Source organism: Phyllopteryx taeniolatus, chromosome 19 (assembly GCF_024500385.1).
Source record: "Phyllopteryx taeniolatus isolate TA_2022b chromosome 19, UOR_Ptae_1.2, whole genome shotgun sequence".
Lineage (NCBI taxonomy): Eukaryota > Metazoa > Chordata > Actinopteri > Syngnathiformes > Syngnathidae > Phyllopteryx > Phyllopteryx taeniolatus.
Window position 1 is genome coordinate 13,843,609 of NC_084520.1, and position 23,894 is coordinate 13,867,502.

Consider the following 23,894-nt stretch of genomic DNA (forward strand, 5'->3'; position numbering starts at 1 on the left):
GGTAGTCAAAGTAATCTAATAACAGCTCTGGGTCAATATCTAAAGGTGTCATTAAAAACTGTGTTTCCACAGGTGATGTGGTAGTTGGGGAGACAGGGGAGTCCATGGACCTTGGGGAATCCTGGCTTCACGGCTGTAATGCATGGGGGGCCCGTGGTGTCTTCCCCACATCCTGCGTGAAGGAGCTGAACCTCTCATGCCGCTCCAGGCAGCTATCCGAGCGCTCAGCCCAGGCTCAGGCTTCCGACCTCCCACCGTATGCCCTCGGCCAGGCCCGGGCTCTCATGAGTCTCCATGCGCAGCTCAACGAGGAGCTGGACTTCCGTGAGGGGGAATTGATCATCATCACCGGGCTGCCCGAGCCGGGCTGGTACGAGGGGGAGCTAGACGGCCGAAGGGGCATCTTCCCAGAGGGGTTTGTGGAGCTCCTAAATCCTCTTCGATCACCTCAGGAGCTTGCGGACTGCCAGTATTTAAGCAATGAGCATGACGAAGCAGCAGAGGGCACTGAAGAAGATGCCTTGGAAGATGTGGAGGTAGAGGAGCAGAAAGAGTCGGTCGAAGAAGATGAAGAGGTGGAAGGTGCTGTCTATGGAGTGGCACTATATGAATTTAGAGCCATGGAGCCCGGTGAGTTGGACTTTGATGTGGGCGACCGCATACGTGTTGTAAACACACTGGAAGATGGTTGGCTGGAGGGCGAACTGAGAGGGCGGCGAGGTATCTTTCCACACCGTTTTGTCAAAACAGAAGATTCTGGGCCAAAAATGGTTGAGGAAACAAATGATGAACCAGACGAAGAGAAGGAGAACACTTTTGATCCATCATTCCCCAATGGGAACAACCTTGAACTGGTATCTTATGAAGATCATACCATATGGGACCTGGACTACTTTGAGAGCAATGAGGAGCAGAGATGGCAAAGTGAACGCAAGATTCATGAGACTCGAAATGAAAGCAGAAGGCGGAGCGATTCAGGCAGCAGGATTGGCTCTCAAACGCAAAGACCTGTCGGCCCGACACATCAAAGACCACAGAGACCAACATCTATGCCACCAGCGAGGCCTAGAATCCCACCTCCTCGGCCGAGCCTGCCTGCACGTAGCCAAAGGAACCGTATTAATGCAAAACAGACGAACTATACTAACGGCAACACCCGACCTTCTCAACCAAAATTATCTCATAGCCTAACTCTTCCTAACACGAATTCTGGTTGGTCAAAAGACACCCGAAACTACCGGAGGCCGGCAGGGAATGGTGTCCCCGCCAGTAGCCGAAGTGCAACGCTTGGACAAGCATTGGTAAGCCTTGTTGAGAAGCATAAACAGAAGAAGGCAAGTGTCAATGAAATCGAGAGCCAATCATATCGTTCCCAGCAGAAGGTGCGCTCAAGCTCTAACGGCTTCCTGCCAACATCCCTCACCCTGGAGAACCTGCTGACGTCAGCCGGTGACTTGGAGGCCAAACTGTCCCAACAGCTTTTCGAATTTGAGAAAAGCCTGACGTCGTCGTGTAGCGACACCAGCGTAAGTTCTGGCGCTTCCGCCGAGCCCAACCAGCAGTCTCACATCTCCAGACACTTCTCCATTTTGGGCTACAGCGACGAGAGTGATATCATCCGGGGTTCCTCGCACTCCACAGGGTCCAACTCTGCTTTCTCCTCGTTAGAGCGACGCAGGGCCCTTCGCCCTCCGCCTCCTCGTCCGCGAGTCTTTCGTCCCCAAGCTGCATCAGCGAGCAGACCAGCGCGTCCTGCCCCACGTCCACCTCCACCCACCCCGAGACCCACCAACTCTCTCCACAACAACAACAACCCAATATTCTTTGCCTCCGATGAACCAACTGTAAACCTCTTTGACCAAATAACTGAAGGGCAAGCAGATTTCGGTGGACTCGAAGCCACCCAGGAACATGAGATCCAACTCCAGCTGGAAGCCGAGAATGATCTGGAAACGGAGATGGAGCTGGAGAGCCAACAACAGACGGAGCAGGAGGAGAATTACCAGCTGTTGCTGCGGTTACAAGAAGTGGAGAACGACATGGACGCGTATGCGCACACCGCTGAGGAACTCAGGGCTATGCTCGAGGAGGAAGAGGAGGAGACTGCCCGCATGCAAGTCATGGAGAACCTCGAGTTCTGCAACTACACGCTGGAGACGCTGGCCTTGGAGCAGCAGCAGTTGCAAGGTAAGTTTCTTGTTTGGATGGAGTAACAGCTAAAGTTGGACATCCACATTTTTTCGGATCTTCTTGGAGAATAGACATCAAGATGTGTTACTCTTTTAAAATGCTGCAATTTTAAAAAAGAAATGATGCATGCATCAACAAACAGCTGTTTTCACAGGAACTTTGTATTTTATTGTGTTTGCTGCCTCCAAGTGGCCAGAAAATCAGTGAAGGCAATTGGGTCAAACCTGTTTCCTAACTATTAGAGCTAAGGCACATATTTTACATTAGAAATATCTCACGGTAGACCACCAGAAAAAAAAAAAAATCACAAAAACTATATATACTGAAATAATGATGAGCTCCCTTCAATTTACTCACAAATGTACTTACTTATTTTTCTAAAGTCTGAGGTTGTTTTTGAACACAAAGCTATTATTCTGCTGTATGAATGGCAACAGGTAGCTACACGGGTAAATTAGAATTAATAATTTCATTTTTCTACCTGTCACTATATGTTGCTCGCATAGATAGATGAACGATGATAGGTTATTTGTAGTAAATTGAAAATACTTTTCAGACTAATTAATTAAAATTGGATTATTTCCCACAGTCTTCCATGCAACACATTTACCAGTGTCAAAAATATACAATCATAATTAGATCTTTTGCACTGTATAACGATAAGTTAATCACACTTCTTGGATACACAATTGCTTTAGAGACAATTAATAATTGAGATCCGTTTTTTTGAAGCCATATATTATACTGTAATACACTACTTATTTGTGCAAGTGGACTTATGTTGTCGTTAGTAAGTCTACCATTGGTCTTAGTGGTAGCTTCTTTTGGTTGATTGTCTCCAACTTGTCTTCGTATCTGTGTATCCGGATGGCCAGAGCTGTTATTAGGCAGACCCACGAGTTGTCACATAGGTACAAGATGCAATCCTGCACATAGTGCAAGTCTGGGCTCCTTTTTCCCCCACTCTGCCCTTACCTCTACCAACTGTACACTGGTTGCATATCACTGGTTAATTAAAAGCAGAGTTATGAAACATTCCACAAGACACGTCATGCTCTTGGGTTGGGCATTGACAGTTCATACCTTACATTAACAAAATGTGTTGTCGCTGTATTCGTTTCCACACTGGCTGAGATGGACTATTACATTTTGTATTTGAATCCCCAAATTGTTTGTTAAATAATAAGAGCCAAGAATGATCTGAGATGGAGTAGTGGCAACTGAGTTGACAGATTGTCTTATTTTCGACGCCCGCACTCGTGCAAATGTTTCCTGTTCATGCGGATGTTTTCAAACTAATCACTGTCATTGTTCCACCACACACAGTGAATAAACCCTTGATGACGTGTTGTTGACAAAATGTCCCAATTATAAACAATCCATTTGGGACTTTCTCAATTAACTACATGCGAACACCGACATCATAGTTTGATCCAACTCTTGTGTTGGGTCTCAATGTGGTATAATGGATGTATTATTCAGTGCTGCCGATCTACGATACTGTCTGTAAATGACAGGAATGAGCTTGACGACACATACTTGTTCAAGTGCCCACATAGTTACCCAGAACTCATCACTGGGCAGGAATTTTCACACCTTCCTGTAAAACAATAACATATAATAATCCCTACCCACGTCATCTTTCATTTTAGTTTGTACTATGATAGTTGCTTTGTTAAAAGGGTCATATTAAGTTTCCCACTTAATGCTCAGTTCACAGAAAGACGTGTTCTTATCAAGCTAAGATCTTTGTTGCAGCAAACGTGTTTGTCATTCACACAAACACACACTCCAGGAGTGAGTGTTTTTCCGCGCTTCTGCAGCGCGTAGACCAAAACATGACGTTTTGAGAAACAATGGCAGCTTATTGTTGTAAGGCAGACAGCAACTTCAGTTCTCCCTGCCTCTGTGCAACTTTTAAGTTTGCTCTGCCACTCATTTTTTAGCATCTGAAACATGCTTAAAGGCTGTACATTGTGAGATTAAACTACTGTAAATGTGTAAGGCGCAGGTGCCAGCATTCCTAAACTGTCTTTGTTTTCTCTTTTTTGTGTGTGTTGAAGCTCTTTGATTTCAGCCTGCTTTAATTCTTAAAAGCCCACTATTGAAACGCCCCCCTCTCGGCTGCCATGACACCGCCGCCCAATGTCTTTAACGCTGTTCTCAAGATCTTTTAGCAACTCCGGTTAGCCAAACAAAATAGGACACTTTGAGACGGGAGACAGTTTGATACATGGTCTTATTACATGGGCATCACTACCCCTTTTACTCCATGTGAGCCTGCGACAACTTCATTTGCATAAGCTAACACCTCCGTAGGAATGCTGTCTTACACACATATGTACAGACACGCACACAAACGCAGTTTCGGTCGTGATCTGGATCTGAAAGTTGAGATGTCTAACTGACAATTAAAACTGTCTTACGCAAGTAGAGGACATCTACGGAGGATTTTGTTATTTTTTTATACCCTGTGAAATGTCCCCTAATGAGTCTTGGTGAAGATGTTGAAAGAAAACTCCAGTGCCTGTTTCTTATCAGTGTACAGATTTTGAACATTGCTGGTAAATTGACACTGTCCAACGGGTACGCCTTAGTGTTTCCTGTCTATTTGTGTTGTGTTTAAACCAGTCCTTGTAGTGGCTGCCGCTTTCATAGCGAGTTGAGATTGAGAGCACAGGGGGAGGGAGATATAATACCCGAGCTTTATGAATAGGCCTCAGTTTTTTTCTCACGCATAAAAGTTTGAGGTCGTGGTCTCTGAAGAGTGAGGACAGTGTTCTACAATAGCATATTGTGCACTCCAGCTTCTACTTTTGCAGGCTAATGGTCTTCTCATGTGTATCTTTAATTCGCCATACGCAGCCAATTGCTTAATATTGTCTTCTAGTAGTTACTTTGTCGTTGTGTTTAAAAGGATTACTTCCTGAACAAGTCAAAACTGTCACGGTGTCATATTTAGAATTTTATTTTATCTCAGTTTACATTTCATTGTTGAGGAGCATCAGTGTAGGTACTGCAAGATATTACAACCAGCATTAATGGCCTGGTGACCAGGAAATTGCACAACAAAGCAAACAGGATAGAGTGAAGGATAGAGGAATGTTCATAGCAGTGGGGAGAAAAAAAAAATCTGTGCCTATTTCTGCGGCCTTACTCAATAATAATATTGTGGAATTTGCCTTTATCTTCCATCAAAGACTTGTCCCCAGGGACATTGTTTTCCTGCAAACAGTAGTAGTAGCCAATTGAAACACTGGGAGTGGCTACTAGGCTAATCCGCCACTCATGTGACTCAATTGAATCATTAAACCAAGGAGGCCCCTCCTTCAGTCCCCCCCCCCCCTTTCTGCCTTCAACAATTCGCTGAGATGACAGCAGGGAGGGGATAATTCAGTTACACTGAGAGCTAGGAGGTGCTTGGGCCAGCCAGTCCTGCTGAGGCCATGCAGAGGAGACAGAGAAAACAAGTGGGAGACAGTTGCTCAACAAAATGCCTGACAGGTGGAGTCTCCCGAGGCGCTTTGTAACGGAATGCCGGAATCTGACGAAAAGGAATAAACCTCATTGAAGACTAAACTGCCTCAGCTTTGGGAGGCCGATCTAAACAACAAGAAGCATGAAGAGCCCGGTGGTTTATGGAAACCCTGTCATGTTCGCTCCTGTGGACTGGAACTTCGCTCCTGAGGCCCCAGTAAGGAGGGGGAAGAGTGTGGAAGAGCTGGGGGATGCTGGGTGGGCTAAGGAGAGAGAGAGGGTGGCTCATCTTCAACATTTACAGCAACTCCACCAACTTCAGCTTCAGCAGCAACAGGTTGTATATCCCAGCTATGGGGTAGTTCCTCCCGGCCACCCGCAGCAACCCATGATGACAGCAATACTTGGAAACCCAGTTCCAATTCCCGGTTGTCCGATGCCAGTGCATGCCGGAATGATGCAGAGAGGCCCAGCGTTCGCTGTAGGGGGGACACTGCCACCTCCCGTGCCTGTGGCCGCTTCGTGGCCTGCACAATGGGATAACCAAGGACAGGGAAACCAAACAAGCTGGGTATATGACGAGCAGCAGAAGTCCCCTTCTATAGACAAGACGCTTCAAGGACAGAATGTTTACTACCATCCAGGTTCACAGGACGGTCACCTAGATGTGAGGATATCAGAATGGAAAGGCAAACATTGCTTTTACCAAGGCCCAGAGGATTACGACCATGACTACATCCAAGGGCCTCAAGAAAAGGACAACAGGAGCCAAGAAGAATATGCCAAATTGGATGAGGACAGAAGACGAGACAATAGATTAAGAGACCGCCAACATAACTCAGACAGTTATGGCCACAGGAGTCATAGAGAATTAGAGGAGTATGACTATAAAGACAAATACAAGTACAGGGATAATTATGAGCGAAGAAAGCATGACCGCTATGATGACAGAGAGGATTACTATGAAGAGAGGAGACATCGCAAACATGATCTCAAGGAACATGACAGGTACAAGAGTGAATATGAAGACTACTATGACGATGCTTACAGAGACGTTGCTCGCAGAGGAGATGCTCGTAGAGACGATGCTCGTAGAGACGATGCTCATAGAGACGATGCTCGCAGAGACGATGCTCGCAGAGATGATCCCCGAGACCGTGATCGTTGTTATGCCCAAGACAAGGTTTACTATGATTCTACAGACAATAAGCGCTATAGGGAAAAAGACCAATATAGAGAGGAGGACCGTTATAGGGAGCGAAAATACAAAGATAACTACTATGACCGGCGTTCAGAGGATGAATGTGACCGCAGAGAACATAGTTACAAAGATAAGGAAGTCTGCAACCGAAGAAGTGAAGAAAAGTACTCTTGTAGGCAAAGGGGGAAGTACGAGTCTGAATTGGATGAACGCAGCAGTGATAAACAGAGGGACCGCTACTCTAGATACAAGGATGCAGGTGATTTGAGGAGAGATGAGTACTACGACCACAGACAGAAGGATGACCACAGAGCAAAGGAGCACTATGAGCGCCAGGACTCCTACGGTTACGAGAATGAAGGCCTTCACAACCATACAGAAACGGACCCCTACGAATCCAGAGATGAAGGACGTTCCCACCACAAACCTAGAGACGAATATCGAGATTTGCGTTCATTATCTGTGGATTCGCGTTACGAGGAATACCCAAAACAACAACGCAAGACACATTGTGAGGAATGGGTCGAACAGCAAAACAAGAAGCTGGCACTCAGGCAAATGCGCTCTTTTGAAGATCCTATCGTATACCGGCACAGCGAGGAGCAGGAAAAAGGATACGACTCAAGCACCGGGAACGCTGGTCCAAAACGTGGTCGGAAGCCTGTTTATGTGGGCTCTCTAGATCGCAACAGCTTCTACAGGAAGACGGCTCCCAGCTCCCTGAGAAAGTCGCCCTTCGCCACTAACAGGAAGCCAAACAAAGGTAAATACCTGGATGTTGTCATGTGACAGAATGTCCTCTCTGTTTTCTAAAGAGTGTCGTTCAATGTTTGTAAGGTCTGGTCTAAACTAATCAAACAATAAGAACACAAGGACTGATTAAAAGCAACACAGAGATACTAAAATTTCACCTCCTCAGAGTGAAAACAAAGCAGTAGATAAACTTTTTCCCAAAATCAGTAGATAAAACAGGATAAAGAACTCAACTCCCTTTTCTTATCACGTGACCTCCAGTCGATGCCGGAGGTTTCAAACAAAGTAGCCACAGAGTATCATGCGTCACATCAAGATGCCTTTTCATGAAGCAATGTGTGTTTGTGTGCACATAAGAATCAGTCATCCACAGGAAGACAGCAATTTTCTTCAGTCTACAGACCTGCGGAACTAGTTTTGCGGCTACTTGCTTTTTGTTGTCATTGTCCCTCGAGGTAGTTAATCATGTTTGCTGAGGAGGTCTTCATACGTAACTCGTGTGTTTTAGCGTAACATAAAAAGCTGCTCTGGCTTTTCTCTTAAGAAAGGGAAACTATGTTTATTGACACCAATTCTGTCTTAGGTCATGGAGTTCATTCAAATGGAAATCTTATCTTATCTTTTACAAAGTACCCGAGTGAGGGTATTATGTTAGTTGTTATACACCAGGAAATAAAGGGATCAAGGTCTGATTTTGGATCGATCAGTGACCTGACAAATTGTTCACCAAGACCATTTCTAAGTCCGTGGGTGTTTGTGTTTGTGTGTACTTAATGAAGAATTTTAAAAGAGAGAGACAAACTCTGGCTTGAATTTATTTGTGTCTGAGAAGAAGCAGGTGGCGCCCCGCCACGACCCCCTCCCCCAGTCACCTAGACACACGTGCACGGCTGCACAAACAGTCCGCGGCGGCCCCCTTTCAGGAGCCTGGGTATTAATCCCTAGCGTCAGCATGGTGAGTGGATGGCGGGGGTCTGTCTGGTGCCAGGCACTGGCTAGCGCTGCTCCTGACTCCTTCGTTGTGAGACTGATACTGTGCGTGTGTGTGTGTGTGTGTGCGCACAGGAGACTTATTTGAGAGGTGACGCCATTTTTCAAAACACTCACATGCACACCTACCGGCTTGTCATCCTCTAATCCCGTTAAACTGTTTCAGCTCTGTCAGGAGTTAGTATTTGACTAAAAAAATTTGACTGTGTACCGTTACAATGCTTAATGGTGTGGCGGTGATGTGTTGACCGAGCTACCTTTTTGATGGTTCTTAAATATATGAAACCGAAGTTGAACTTTTTGGCCACAATTCCAAAAGGTGTGTTTGGCGCAAACACCACGCTGCTCGTCACAAAAAGAACACCTTATCTACAGTGAAGCATTGTGGTGGCACCATAATACTTTAGGGCAGTTCTTTAGCTGGACCTGCGGCCTTAGACAAGGTGGTATGATTTATGCATTGTTCGACTTCTGCTAGAAAGCAAATCGAAACGTCAACAAAGGCCTACTCGAACATCTGAAATGAATTTGGGCTTAATCAGCGGCACATTAAATGGTGGCAAGTGTGTGCTGACTCCATTTAACTCATCCACTGCCAGCGTTCCCAGTTAACATGGATATTTGACTTCTAAAGCCGTCAATGGCAGTGAATGTGTTAACATGAATTTGGATTCAGTTGGTTAATTATGAACACAGCAACAACCCAGTTATTAGAGGGTGTGCACACGTGTGCAACCGCATATCTCAGTTTTTTATTTTTACTTTCCCTTAAGAAAATCATGACAATAACCTAGCATTTGAACAGGGGTGTGTAGACTTTATTTATACAGTGTACATGAACAAGGCGTACACTTGTATGTGAGTACAAAATTGGTCACTCAGACTTTTTAGCGTCTGTGGCCATTGTGTCATGCTGCTATGATCGAGCAGCATATGCTGTGTTGCCCTTGCTAATCCTTTAACAATGACCGCCATTGGTGGTCGGACTGGACGGGGTTGGGCAAGGGCCGGGGGAAGTAGGGGGTGTTAATTAAGCAAGCAAATCTTCAGACCATATTTCAAGTCGCAGCACAACATTGTTCCAAAGTCTAATCGCACCCGCTGGTAAGCACGTTGTCGGTCCAAAAGTCAGTGTGAGCCAGCGTGCATGTGGAGCTCTTAAACAAGCCAAGCTGTGACGCCACTTTATGAGAGCTTGCCACAGTTCAGTTTCGAGTTATTGACAAGCTCCCAATATGATTTTAAAAAAGTATCAGTTCAGTTAGGAATAAAAGTCAGAATAACAGCTTTGCTTGGCCCTGAAAGTAGTGTTCAGAAAATGAATGCACCTTTTTGCACAACTTACACTGATAAACCTGCAGACTGAAGTGTGGGAAAAACAAACGCTACTGATCTTTGACCTTGTCAAATTTGGGCCCCTACATCATAGCTTCTTATACATCCTTATTGGAGTATGAAAACAAGCTTGACACATTACAGTATACCTCAAATGATAGTGTAGGTTAATTTTCAATGGCATTCGCTGTGAATGAGAAAGTGAATGAGAAGGTTATTGTTTCTAAAAGTTGGGCAGGAAGTCATCGAAACTATTATCCAATGTTGCAAATGAAGCCGGCTTTGAGGTCTAGTTTCCACCAATGATGTTTTGGGCAAGCTCTTTAAAGGCCCTCAGCAGATCAATAGGTGACACACACACACACAGCTGACATTTATCTGCCTGTGTCTTTTACACAGAACTCTGCAAAGGCAGATATTCCCGCACTTGTGTGAACTTTCACATTGCAACACGTCATCCCGCAATCAGACAACTAGATGACGTTCGTGCCCGTGTCTAGTGTAACCTACCATTTTTTTTTTAACATAACATGGCAGATGAAGTGAGTTTCAGATGTAAAAAAAGCACACCTCTGTCTCATTTTTCCGGCATTCTCTTATACACAGGTGCCAACCCACCTCTTGATAATACCTATGAAGCCGGAAAATTGCCGGAGGAGCTTTTGTCTCCAACATTTAACATGACAACAGATTTGGCGTAGCTGTTCACGCACATCGGCTGTGTACAAGTAGTACTTTACCGTTCATTTCTCTCTATAGTATAAAAAATACTAGAAGAGCCCTCTTTCTCCTCATATGCAAAACTGCGCATTGTCAAAGAAGAAGTGCAGCCAAATGAGAAAATTCCAACCTGTTTTATCCATGAACACTTTATTTAGTCAATCAGCTTATAAATTTGCAGCCCAAAAATGTCCGCAAACAAGAGACAAGAACTGGAGAGGCTCCGGCCAGGACACTCTCACATTGCGACAAGCATCGCTGAAGCAGCTGCATTTGTTTGCATGTAGTACCAGTGACGGAACATAGACGTTACTGTGTGATTCTACCACAAGCTGGAATGCGACCTTTTAACATTTGACCCTCAGCGATAAGCGGGATGCGGTATGTCACCGTATGAGCTTCCCTCTGTGCAAACTCATTAGACAACAACCAAGGGGGATGCCATGTTCTATGTACCCCCTCTTACATTTCCTGTTTAAACTTTTTGTCCAATTTTGGGGGATTATTCAATGGAGGCACAAAGTCGACTTGGCAATTTTCGCTTTTGGGGTTAGTATCAGAGCGGCGTTTAACACCAGCACAGCTGCGGCAATATCCCGCTTTGCTTGGTAGTACCGTGTATAAAAAGCACAGGTAGATAACTGCTGGCTCTTCTGTTCATTTCGACTTTGATGCAACAATTTAGTGGGATCTCCGTGTGAAAGAGGCTTAAGTCTCACAAATTTTCCCACTGCATGTGGTGAAAGAGTTTATTCTGCCCGTTACCGGCATCACAGTTTATTCCAGCAAATTCAGAACTCATTGCAAGTCATAACTCGCTTGAATTTCCATCAAGCGTCTGTCATGTAATTTCATGTGCTAACTAAAAAAAAAACCAAAAAAAACGATGTTATTGCTGGAAGCAAAGTCACTCCCTCTGCTCTCCAAACAAGCTTTGGCTCGATACGATGAGGCCCCCCCCCCCCCCCCCCCCTGCTGATTTTGTTGCCAGGGCGACTGTGCATTCCTCTGCGAACTTCACAGACAAGCACACTCACACTTTGAGTACGCCTGACCTTAAGTTTGACTTTTGATCGGCTGTTTTTAAACCAATAACAACAAACATCCAAATTAAATTAAAGTGCCCCATTCACAGTTAACTGTGGAGCATTTAGAGTTATATCCAATTGGAGGTTTGGCATATCAATTTGAGGTGGAGCTGGGTCAGGTGTCTGTGAAAAGAAAACCCGGACTGGATTCCTCAAACTGTTGTCAATAGTAAAAGATTATTTCCTACATTAGTGTACTTTATGTAAGTATAAGCCAATTCTTTGGTAAAAAGCAGCCTGAAAACAAATAACAGTCATAAAATAACCAGTAATAAATGTGATTACATAAGCCGCCTCCGGCTTTTACTGTCCGCCGCAGTGGTCGTCCACTCTGGTGTGCGCAATCATGGTGGCTTCCCATCCTTTCTCATGGTAATTGGAGCTGTGGAATGGCCATTCCGCACAGGGGACAAGCAGTCGTGTGAGCTGGACTCTCATGTTGACGATGGACTATCTTAAAATGGCTGCTGTTGTTCGAGCAAGTGAGTTTGAGAAAGAGGGCGGGCGGTAGGAGGATGGTGCTTGTGTTTGCTGGAAGAGGTCTGAAGAAAGTGGCTTGCAGCAGGTGGGTGAAGTCCGATCATCATTTTCTCCTTCCACTTGTGAAATATTTGCCAAAGTGTGGTCTGCGGCCCACTGGTGGTCTCCCAAAAAAACAATAATAAAATAAACATAGTCACTTTTAATAGCTGAATTTTGCGACACTGACTCAAACATAAATAAATTATGTACAGGTAATGTTTTGATGTAACTGTTGTCAATAGTAAAAACTAAATGTATTGGGAAGATCATGTTTGATGATTACCACTTTCCTTGGGTATCCTTTTTTAAAAAAAAAAAAAAATTAACTTTTACTCTGACCTTTTTAGCTTGTCATTTAGTACCTTTACACCGCTGTTTAAAAAAAAAAAAAAATTATTTTTTATTTTTTTTTACACAAAAGTGCTACCTCAAAAAAAATACTAAGCTAGGTTTTATTCCTCAAAAGTAAGAAAAAGTACAAGTAAGTAATTATTGTTAGCCACTGCAACGGTATGCTGAGTTCAATAAAAAATGATTGCACAGAAGTTGAATCAAAATTGTTTGAAAACCAAACTATTCAAAGATTCAATACAATTGGATTGTACTTTAGTTAAATACAACTGAACTGTACTTAACATGTACTGTTCTCGATTTAAAAACCAAATTTCAAGCGACTGTAACATTATGCACAGTTTGAACATTTAATTCAGTTCTTCTTCCTGTACCACTATAGGGAGTACTGCACTTTGACCATCACTGGTTTGCACTAAACACTAAAACAACCTATTGAATTAAATCAAAAGCAGACTTAAAAAAATGGTTTGAATGCAACCTAGAATAAATTCCCCTCTTGCATGTAGGTTCTTCCATTAATAATCCTGTATAAAAAAAAAAAAAAAGACAAAAAGAAAAACACAATAAACTGCAAAATACATATTGGGAGCAATAGAGATCAGCTGTTTCTTGCTTCTTTTAATTGTCGGTGTCCGAGTTTTTTTGACTTTCTGGTTCCTCGGTCCAACGTATACTATTGGAGTTGTCAGTAGGCCTATTGTTTTCGGATATTTGGTGAAGATGTGGCTAAGTGATCCTTTTCCTGAAAAGGTTTGAGACTACAGATTTTGATGCTGCTTGTGTATTGGATCGCGGGTGTACCTAATGTAGTCTTTCCTTTGTAGTCATCTTGTGTGTAGAAGTATTTTTGGAACCTGTCCTACTTTTACTGTAAATTAATGCATGGTGCAAATACGTGTGTCAGACCCTTTTGATTCCACATGGTGGAGCAAATAAAAGTGTCACTTGATAAAAGTGGGTCAACTCAAACCGTGACGCCGCCGTGCCTACCACAGATCAAACGTGGGAACGGGCCGATCGATTCCAATTAAGCACGTCTTTTGTTTTGCGACTCTATTGTGCCGTGTTGTCCAACTCGCACAAACCCATTAGCCAACTGCTTTCTCATTGGAAGGCACTTGGCTTGGAGAACCAGTGGACGGATGGCGCGGGTGGAGAAAAGCTCCCCTGAGCCGAGCTTTAGCTAAATCACGTGAAGGTGGGGCGACAGAGATGAGGTCAGGCAAGGAAGGAGGAAAAAGGCAGGTGGCCGCAGGGATCAGACGTGACTATTGTGTATATTTGGGACCACCACAGCCTTTAAAATTAAACAAATATTTGATTTGGTTAATAGAAATGTATCATGTGGCTGTCTATTCTGTGTCACTCTTTAAAATTTGTGCTAATTATTTTCTGCGCTTTTTGGTGTCGTTTATGGATATTGAGTCATAGACGACCACAGTGCATCTTGTGGCGTCCTCCAATAATTTCCTGTGTTGGCATAGCTTTGCGGTGAGGACAAGCGGCGTTAACGTCATTAGCGTCCGACAGCACCTGTTGGAGCTGCGAGGGTGACGTCACCCTCATCTGTCAAACGCTAGCACGCTGCACTTTGCATCTTTGCCTGACTATGCCGCTGGTGTGTAAAGCAGGGTTTCTCAAACCTTTTGCGTCCTGGTACCTCTTACAAAGGAAACATTTTTCCGAGGACCCCCTGACAATCCTAAATCCCGTGGGAATTTTTTCAAACGTTTCAACTTAAATATTCATGTTTGTTTCTTTGCGTTCATTTCAATACAGTTGTGCCTTCGCACCGCTCTAGTGACACTTTTTAAAAAATTTTAAAATGTTTTTTTAAACGACTAGCAACTTGCTAGGAAAGTGGCAACACGAGCGGAATCATTTTTCCTTTGTTTATCTGTATGCCAAGAAAGTAGCCCGATTGAAGGCAATGATAGTCAGTCGTGCTAAACGTACATTGTGATACAACATCACAATTTGTCGCCAATTATTTTGCGAACCCCCAAGTAACAGCTCGAGGACCCCGGAGATCTAGCGACCCCAGTTTGACAACCACTGGTCTGAAGGAGAAAGTTACCAACCCGCTAATGTTTATGCATGGTAGTGATCCTTCTGGATTCTTCTATTTCAGTCCCATCACTGCCGTTGTCCCATCTCCCCTCCCTTCTGCCTTCTTCTGCTCCCTGAGAGCCACCAAATCTCCGCTCGCTGTCACAGGACATTGTGACCGCACACAAAGAGCCAAGGTCTACTCCGCTTTTGGGCCCATTCATGAAAAGCATTGGCGCGTGAACTGGGCTATCCCTGCAGGCCCTGGCATCCCGACAGACAGCAGACGTATTGATCAAACGGCTAGTCTAAGGGAGGAGGAGTTGTACGGATTTGTGTTGGTTGTGTTCGCTGTGCCACCCAGCACTTTGGCTAATCAACATATTTGACAAACCTTTAAAAGCATTTACTAGACTCTTTTACAAAGACCACCATATCTTGTCGGTGCCGTTCATACAGTACAGAAAAAAGGGAGAATATCTTGGGCTTTTTAGATTCTGTCTCGCTAAGCTAAATCAAAATGTTCCTTTTTGATCTTCACAGAGATGACACAGCTGTCGTCGCAACCCAAACCCCCGAAGCCCGCCTCGTCCAGCGACGCCACGCCCGGCGCCGACGCCGGCGCCGAGGACCCCGAGCTGAGGATGCTGGAGAAGCGGTCCAAGGTGATCGAGGAGCTGCTGCAGACGGAGAAGGACTACATCAAGGACCTGCAGATGTGCGTGGTGGAGATCGTTGAGCCTCTGCAGAAGAAGCAGGTAAAGAGAAGCTTTAACCTGGAACGTAGGCTGCATGGTTCAAGTGACACAATTCAGATTTGTTTTTGGCTCTCAATTGGCACACTTGGAATAGCAAGATGGAAGTTGTCACGGGTGTCATTTTTGTTTAAAGGTGAAGAACGTGGACTTTGAGGGACTTTTCGGCAACATCAACTCCGTGATCGATCTGTCACAGCGGCTGTTTGAAACACTGGAGGAAACTGACTCAATCGGTGAGCCTTAAAAAGCCTAAATCCTGGCTCTTGCGGTTGAAGGAAGAAAAACCTTCCTTTTTGTGTCATTTAATAGGTTTAAGGTTGACTTGTTTTTAGCCACCCGGACATAAGCTCAAATTTTTGTGTCTTGCAACGTTCCAGGAAAGGTCTTCCTCGACTTTAAAGCGGAGCTGGAGGCGGTGTACAACGTCTATTGCCAGAACCACGACGACGCCATCTCGCTGCTGGAAAGCTATGAAAAGGACGAAAACATCCAGTGCCACGTGTTGGAGTGTCTGGAGAGGCTAAGGTAAGAAAAATACGTCTGTCGATACCCACTATGCGCGTGTGTCTGTACGCATATGCTTGTTTAAGAGCATGAAACAACCGAGAGTGGCAACTAAAATTTGTATGAATTAATAATACTAGTAAAGATGTTTTTTAGTGAGTTTGGCAAGATTAAGTTCTTAGTGTTTGCTCATCCACATGGGGGTTTGAGTCGGGTGAAGTGGCAGTCAAGTGCCCCCAAAACAGCACAAACTGTATTGAAAAATGTGCCTAAACTAAATTAAACCGTTCAATTGGTCCTGATGCGTAAGAATTCAGCTCAACTAACAGAAATGAAAACTATTTGACCCGTCACATTTTTCATGGGCCAATTGTTTTTTTAAAGTAATTTCTACAGATTGACTTTGGAGTTTCCACTGTACTGTTGATTAAAAGACTCGGTCCAGCTTTCTTGTGAGCTCACATTGATTCATGTCAAGTTGATTATATTTCTTTCGACTTTGAACTTTGATATGAGCCACGATGAGAGTGGATAAATAAACTTCCTGAAATGACGCCTTCCTCCTTTTCGACTCGTTTGACAATGCGAGATGCAAGCTAAAGCTCAAAGTAGCGCACTTAAGGAATGTACCCTACCTTGCTGCGCCTGTTTCGCCCGCAGTGAGTCAGATACTTGAGTCGACATGACTAGTTGATAGATACACACAGGGTTGGTTTCAAACCGAATAGGTGCTGCTTCTACTGCGACAACTAAAACAAAAATCTTATCTTTTCTCTTGAGCACTGTTTTTATTGCACAAACATATTTTATATTAGCTGGATCTCGTGGCACACCATCAAACAGAAATGTCACAAAAAGTATACACAGTTGTATCTTGACTTTGACTCGACTCCAGTTTAATTTGTTCAATTTACTACTAAATCAAATCAATTTTCCCCACTGAAGTGAATCAAAGTGCCATGATTCTGTTCCAGCCTTCAAACAACCTCCCAAATTTGTTAGTTTTTTTTTAATAAAAAAAAAAAGCACAGTATTTTATACATCATAAAAGAGAATATAAAAAACCATTGATTTTGTTAGTGTAATTACTGTGCGCACTGTAGTAGTCGTGTGTTGGATGTGTGTCTTTTAAGAAGCGTGGCCTATTGAGTGACGTCAGGCGCTGGACTCAGGTTGGCTGGTTAGTCTGCGTGTGAGCATCTGGGTGTGAGCTGTGGCCAACAGCAGCTCCTTGGGAGCGTTTTCATTTTGTAATCGTATCAATAAACGGCAGGAAGTGCGTTGGCGACTGTGGCGCTCCTTCCCCAGAGCTCACATGCGAGGGCATTACTAGATAGATGAACAAAGTTGTACAATATTTGTTGTAAATACATACTCTATATTTTTGGGACCAATTGAGTGAGTTGGATAATTTACCCAGGTCGGGAATCGCTGCTGTGGAGAAATATGTTATTTTGCAACACTGTAAAAATGTCAGTGACCACCCACACTGGGTCCATCCAGGTCTGAATGTATGCAAATGTCAGCATTCATAGGCTCATGAATCCTGTTATCTCTTCTCGTCCCTTCATTCCACAGGGGCATATATCGAGAGTGGTAAGTCTCCACAAAGAGTGTTGCCGTGAGCATGTCAATCATCCTGATCGCTAACACCTTTTGATTGAGCTGTGTGTGTGCGTGTGTGTTTCGCATATGTGTGTCTCAATCCCCTCCTCGGATTGAGATTCTCGTTGTCTTTGCATGTGGACGTTGAATGGGATCGCTGTTCCCGCTTATGTGTGGCATAATCTGGGAACTAACGCCATCATGTGGACTAAAAACAGCAAAACAATAACAGACACATAGCTTCAATGGTTTTTTCGAGTTGAGCTCTTTAGTCCTGATGGTGTTAGACTTATTTATTTTTTCCTTATTGTGTTTGTCCAGTGATGTTTCTCTGAAATGTGTCGTCATCGCTCGCCTCTTTTGATGATGTCAACATGTGCATACAGCCACATGACACATTTCTGCGTCACAATTTTGGTTCAGCTAATCCACGCGTCTTCCTCCGCTTTGTTCAGGGGCAAAACAAACTACATCAACCTGGGCTCTTTCCTCATCAAGCCGGTGCAGCGGGTGATGCGCTACCCGCTGCTGCTCATGGAGCTGCTGGGGGCTACGCCCGGGAGCCACCACGACCTACCCCACCTCACTCAGGCCCTACAGGCTGTCAAGGAAATCAACGTCAACATCAACGAGTACAAGCGGCGGAAGGACCTCGGTGAGAAGGCCCCAGCGAAGACAAATATTTTATTTTGCTAAAACATATGATTTCCCCCTCTCCTCCTCTATGATAGTGGTTCTTAAACTTTTAAGTGCTACCCCAAAAAAAAGCTTTTCTCTCCAAGTACCACTATCCTCGCCCCCTTTTAAAATACATTAGCGTAGTAGGCTTACATGTCGAGGCAGAGATTTTATTTCTAAAAAGCACATTTATTATGATTAGCCACTGTAACACTGTTATTTAAAGTTTGAACATCAACACTGTGCTAAAATATAGGAAAATTAAAAAAAATTACTTCAATAATGATTTGGATAAAATGTACATGCTGTAGGCATAATCAATGAATTGATTTTTAAGAAATTATGGAATTGATTCTTGCTTAACTCCGCGGAACCTGGCCAACAAAAACATGACATTTATTTAAAACTGTACTTTATTTTTCTTACAGAATCGCCAATCTTTAAAATTATGACGAATTATATGAAATGTATCATTTTTATCTTTTTTGCGGATTAAACACCGAGCCATCATGAGGAAAAATCCAGGTTATCAAAAAAAGGCGGTGCACAAATACCCACATGAAAAAAGAAACTCCAGGAAAAATTTGGATGAGTTCCCTTGACTCATGTTGTCCCCCCCCCCCCCCCCCCCCCCCCCCCCCCATCCCTCCTTGCTGTCCACAGTGGTGAAGTACAGGAAGGGGGACGAGGACACGTTCATCGACAAAATTTCAAAACTGAGCATGCATTCCATCATCAAGAAATCCAACCGCGTCAGTAGCCACCTCAAGCACCTGACTGGAATTTCACCCCAGGTACAAACGAGGTTTCCCATGGGTGCTCGAAATTCTTAACACTGCTTGAGTTTCGGTCTCAAGTGTGGGAAATCGTTGACTCTAAACTTCCCATCTTTGCTCAGATTAAAGACGAGGCGTTCGACGAGGCTGAAAAGAGATTCCGGCAGCAGGAGAGACTCATTAAATCTTTCATCCGGGATATTTCCTTGTACTTGCAGCATATCAGGGTACTTGTATTTTGACATGGATCTCGATAAACCCACAAGGTTGTAAGGTACTGATGGACTTGACTCATCTGCAGGAATCAGCCTCTGTGAAGGTGTTGGCGGCCATCAGCTTCTGTGACATCTACACCGAGCGAAGTAACCCCGACCCGGAGTGCTTCCAGAGAGCCCACCGCTGCATCAGCGACAAACAGTTCGCCGAATTTGTACGTGAAATCTACCCTCAGGAAGTCTGTTCTGCAAAGCATTGATCAGACGTGGCAAAAGTACTCGTACTCTGTACTTAAGGAGCCGTGCAAACACTCTGATAAAAGTACTGTACTTAAGTAAAAGTGATAAAATACAATTTGTGATAAAAGTGATAAAATTCAATTTGTATTTGAAATACAAAAAAAACCACGTTTCTCGTCACATTGTTGAGCGCTAGCAAGTCTTGGCTCTACTTTTGTGCTATCAAAACATGTTCCTATAGCTTTGCTAACTGCAAGAATACTAAATTAGCTAATAACTACTGAAAAAATATACCTTATTTGTACTGTGGTACGTTAAGAGCAGAACATTTAATATAAAAAAAAAATTAAGATGCTCGCAAGGAGCAGCTGTAGGCCGCAAGTCATGCCCAGACGCTCACGCCGAGCTAACTGGCCAACCTGACTGCAGCTCCGGACGTCAATCATTGCAAGTTAACAAAACAAAGTTTAGGTTCAGCACCCTGAATCTTAAACACACAAAACCGGGTGAGGGGATGAGTCAGTCGGGCTAAAGATTGACAAGTATCAAGGTCGTGCGGGCTATCAAAAGAGGCGGATTTAGTTTCGTTTTTCAAGGTTCCACGTCATGTTTTTTGTAGATAAGACAGATAATTTTTGAATGCTAGTTCAACATAGCAAAGGTTCACTGTACTTTCCCACCACTGGCATTCATCTCGACAAATTGTCTCCTTTTCGTTGAGCAGAAGGAGCGCACGGAGGCTTTGGTCATAAACCCGCTCACCCAGCTGCTTCTCATGTTCGCCGGGCCTCACAAGCTGGTCCAGAAGCGCTTCGACAAGCTGCTGGACTACGACAACTGCAAGGAGCGTGCCGAGCGCCTCAAGGACCGGCGGGTTCAGGACGAGCTGCAGGTGGCGCGCAATAACTACGAGGCGCTCAACGCCCAACTTCTGGACGAGCTCCCCAAGTTCCACAGCGCTGCCGAGGAGCTCTTCACCGGCTGCGTGAAGGCCTTCGCTCAAGCGCAAAAAGACTTCATGAAGACGACCCTCGGAGAGCTGAAGCCTCTCCTTCAAGTTGTGAGTACAATTTGGTAGGGTTTGTATCCGCCATTTCTGGAAATGACTTCTAAACAATTTTCCCTGGATTTTCTCTAGTTTTCACGCAAGGTCAGCACTGAGGGCAACTTGGTGGCCCAGTTCCAAGAAGAGTACGGTCGCGTTCTTCAGCTTCTGCAGAGCTTTAGCTTCTGCCCTGAAAACCTCCCCCCAGCCACCACCACACCCACCCCCACCACTACAACCATGATCCCCAACAAGAAAACCCTCGACAAGCAGAGCTCCAAAAAGCAACTCCAAGGACCTGTGAGTTCAACAATCCACCTTATCTGCACCTTATCTTGATTTTGCGTCAGATTCGGTGTAGCATTGCAAAACTCATCTTCGTCTGGGTTGATGAAGGTCACTGCCCACCCATCCCGATTGATTTTCTGTTTGGTTTCTTTTTGTCTTTTCACCCTGTGACATGCTGCCTAACCTTGTAAATAATCCGAACCGGAATAGATATCTCATGGGTTTACGCTCGGACGTCGTCCTTGTCGTCCCTACAGCCTAACTGCATCTTGCAGACCGATGAGCATCGAGCGGGCCTGATGGCGCGCTACGGTCCCGGGAAACTCTTCCAAGCTGAGAGAAACTTCAATGCGGCCCAGGATCTGGACGTGTCCATCCTGGAGGGGGACCTGGTGGGCATCATCAAGCAGCAGGACCCAATGGGTAGCAACAATCGCTGGCTGATTGATAACGGCGGTAAGTAGACCTTGTAGGAAATATGTCTGTTTAGAGTTTCACTCATCCAGGTCATGGTAGTCTTTAAAAGTTGAATCAAAGCAACTGGATTCTTGTTGGGAAACATTTCCCCATGTCTTACAACCAAGAAGAGTCCGGTTGCCTTCATTCAACTTTCACAGAAAAATGGCAGAAAACATGCGAGCTGCATTTGAACTTGTTCCGTTTCTTGGTCTGCAGTCACGAAGGGCTTCGTGTACAGCTCCTTCCTCAAGCCCTACAACCCCCGCAGGAGCCAGTCTGATGTGTCCATCGAGAGCCAGTCATCCAACGAGTCGGGCTACGGCGGCTCCTCGCCTGTTTTCTCGCGCCAGAACAGCACCAGCACGCTGACGTTCAACCAGGAGACAGCGGTGGTCAGCTTCTCCACGTCGCAATCCCAGAGCCACTCGTCCCCGCATCCGTCTCTGGATTCCACGCCATCTCTGGATTCCACGCCATCTCGTGGGCCTCACCCCGACTCGGCCAGTCAGAGCGACTCCTCGCCACGGAATTCCTCCAACCGCAAGGAGTTCACTGAGCACCGCGCCGCCTCCGGTCACAGGAACGCAGAGTCTTCCGACCAGCATTCGGGCTGCCACAGAAACTCGTACAATGCGAGTCACGCCAGCCCGAACGACCAATCCGAGACGGACTCTTACTCCTCGCACAGAAACGGCTCGCAGCAGAGACATGGCGACAAAGCTTACAATTCCTGCCAGTGGAAGAACGGTGGGCACAAGAAGTCGGCGTACCCTCAAGACGACTTTAGCGAGCCCGAATCTGAGCAGGATGCTGAATTGGACGGACATCAGGTGAGATTTGTGTTAGGGCAGCTCAGTGTGATAGTGGTTCTAAGATTCGGTATTTGAATCTTGGCTCAGGCCTTCTTGCGTCAACTTTGCGTGTTCTTCCAGTGCTTGCGTACGTTTTCTTCTGTACATTTGCAGTTTGCCATTTGCTAATTTGCCTTTTTGCCCATTTTTGGGGGGGAACCCTTCTTCCTCTTTTCGGTGGAAAAACTAATTTGCATATTTTATGAATGTATAATTGTTTTAATGTATTGTAAATAATACCATTCATTAATACAATTGAAAACATTTACATATTCAGTTAGAAATATATTTTTTAATAATTTGTTAATTATAATTAAGTATAACATGCCTTTTTATTATTTTGGGTTGTAGCATTAATTTGGCCATTCCTCCCCCCCCCCCCCAAAACTGTAATACTGCAATTTTTTTTTCTCATTTAATACTACTAATTAAATTTATTTTAAAATCAATGAATTGGTTTTTGACCATTTATTGTATTGTAAATAAAACAGTATAAACAAATATATATATATATACATTTAAAAATGAGCATTTTATTAAATTGGTCAATTAATTATGTAATCTATTATTATTTACATTTTACATCCACTTTTTTTTTTTTTTCCTTATCTACAGTACGAACAACCTGGCCCATCTCTGTTTTAAAACCCAAATGTGGCCCTTCAAAACAAACTGAATTAGCATCCAAAAAGCCACATTTAAAAATATTGATAATGAATACAAAAATATTGACTTTTTTCAATCAAAGAAACCAATGATTTGATCATTAGCGGTGCACAGCTAGGCAACATATTCAAAACCAACAGAAACGAACCATGAACTTTTGCTTTTCAGATCTACTTTGCCCTGTACTCCTTCAGCGCTCGTTGTGCCAACGAACTGAGCATTTCCGCCAACCAGCGCCTACGCATACTGGAGTTCCAGGACATGAACGGCAACGGCGAGTGGTGGCTCGGCGAGGCCGGCGGCCGACGAGGCTACGTGCCTTCCAACTACATCCGGAAATCTGAGTACACCTGAGCGTTTGTCAAGTGGCGGTGAGACTGTTTACGCGTGCGCAACACAACCACGAACAAGCGGCTTATTTTTGGAGTGACTGACTTTTACTCCTAGCACCATATGGTTATATTTATAGACTTTTTGTATTGGTATTTTTGTACTTTCCATTAAAACCTGTGAATAATGAGGACAATGCATTGAGTATTAAAGAGAATAGCACATCGGGGAAGATTAATTTTTTTTTTTTTTTTTTTTTTTTTTTTTTTTTTTTTTTTTAATTTAGACCCGATCACTGTGTTTATTGCACTTTCTCTATTTGGCTTCATATGAATGGTGTGGCTATGACGAACTATACGCAACAATCAAAGTGTGAGGCACTTATAGTGAAGTTGCAGTTGAGGAGAGCATGGTGTTGTGTGAATAAAAACAGCACTCGACTTTTCTTTTTGTTAGTGGCCTACTTTTTTTTTTTTTTTTTTAACCTGGTGTGACACTGTGAAATGAAGTGGTGGAAAAAACTAAAAGGTAAAAAATGTTTATCAATAAAGGGGAGAGCATGTTTGCTCCCCGTGTACATACTGTACGTAGTGTTGTATATTTGTGTGCGATTGCACCTTTTTTGATTAAAACAACAATGTGAGAACGACTGTTTTGACTTATTTTATTTATTTGACATTTCATCCATTTATTATACCACTTATCCTCATGAGTCTGAATTATCTTAGTCTCGTAAAAAAATTTGTTTTTTGGGCGGCAGGATCGGATTAAAGGCATTTCTGTTCATTTCAATGGCCAAA

General features: G+C 44.1%; 1 protein-coding gene across 3 annotated transcripts in view; it reads left to right on the forward strand.

The window, feature by feature from the left end:
• The window catches only part of dnmbp (dynamin binding protein), a 35,348-nt gene extending 11,604 nt beyond the window's left edge, over positions 1–23,744 (forward strand). The window contains exons 4-17 of one of the 3 annotated variants that reach the window (XM_061755466.1): positions 73–2,187; positions 15,223–15,437; positions 15,571–15,670; positions 15,815–15,962; positions 17,520–17,537; positions 18,002–18,201; positions 18,888–19,018; positions 19,123–19,227; positions 19,302–19,430; positions 20,180–20,515; positions 20,594–20,800; positions 21,046–21,244; positions 21,464–22,077; positions 22,933–23,744. In XM_061755466.1, the coding sequence (XP_061611450.1) occupies positions 73–2,187; positions 15,223–15,437; positions 15,571–15,670; positions 15,815–15,962; positions 17,520–17,537; positions 18,002–18,201; positions 18,888–19,018; positions 19,123–19,227; positions 19,302–19,430; positions 20,180–20,515; positions 20,594–20,800; positions 21,046–21,244; positions 21,464–22,077; positions 22,933–23,118 (4,703 nt within the window). In that variant the 3' untranslated portion in view covers positions 23,119–23,744. Of the gene's footprint in view, positions 1–72; positions 2,188–5,577; positions 7,632–15,222; positions 15,438–15,570; positions 15,671–15,814; positions 15,963–17,519; positions 17,538–18,001; positions 18,202–18,887; positions 19,019–19,122; positions 19,228–19,301; positions 19,431–20,179; positions 20,516–20,593; positions 20,801–21,045; positions 21,245–21,463; positions 22,078–22,932 lie in introns of those variants that run through there. The other 2 variants (XM_061755469.1, XM_061755468.1) reach the window with 2 other exon arrangements.
• The last annotated feature ends 150 nt before the right edge of the window (positions 23,745–23,894 follow it).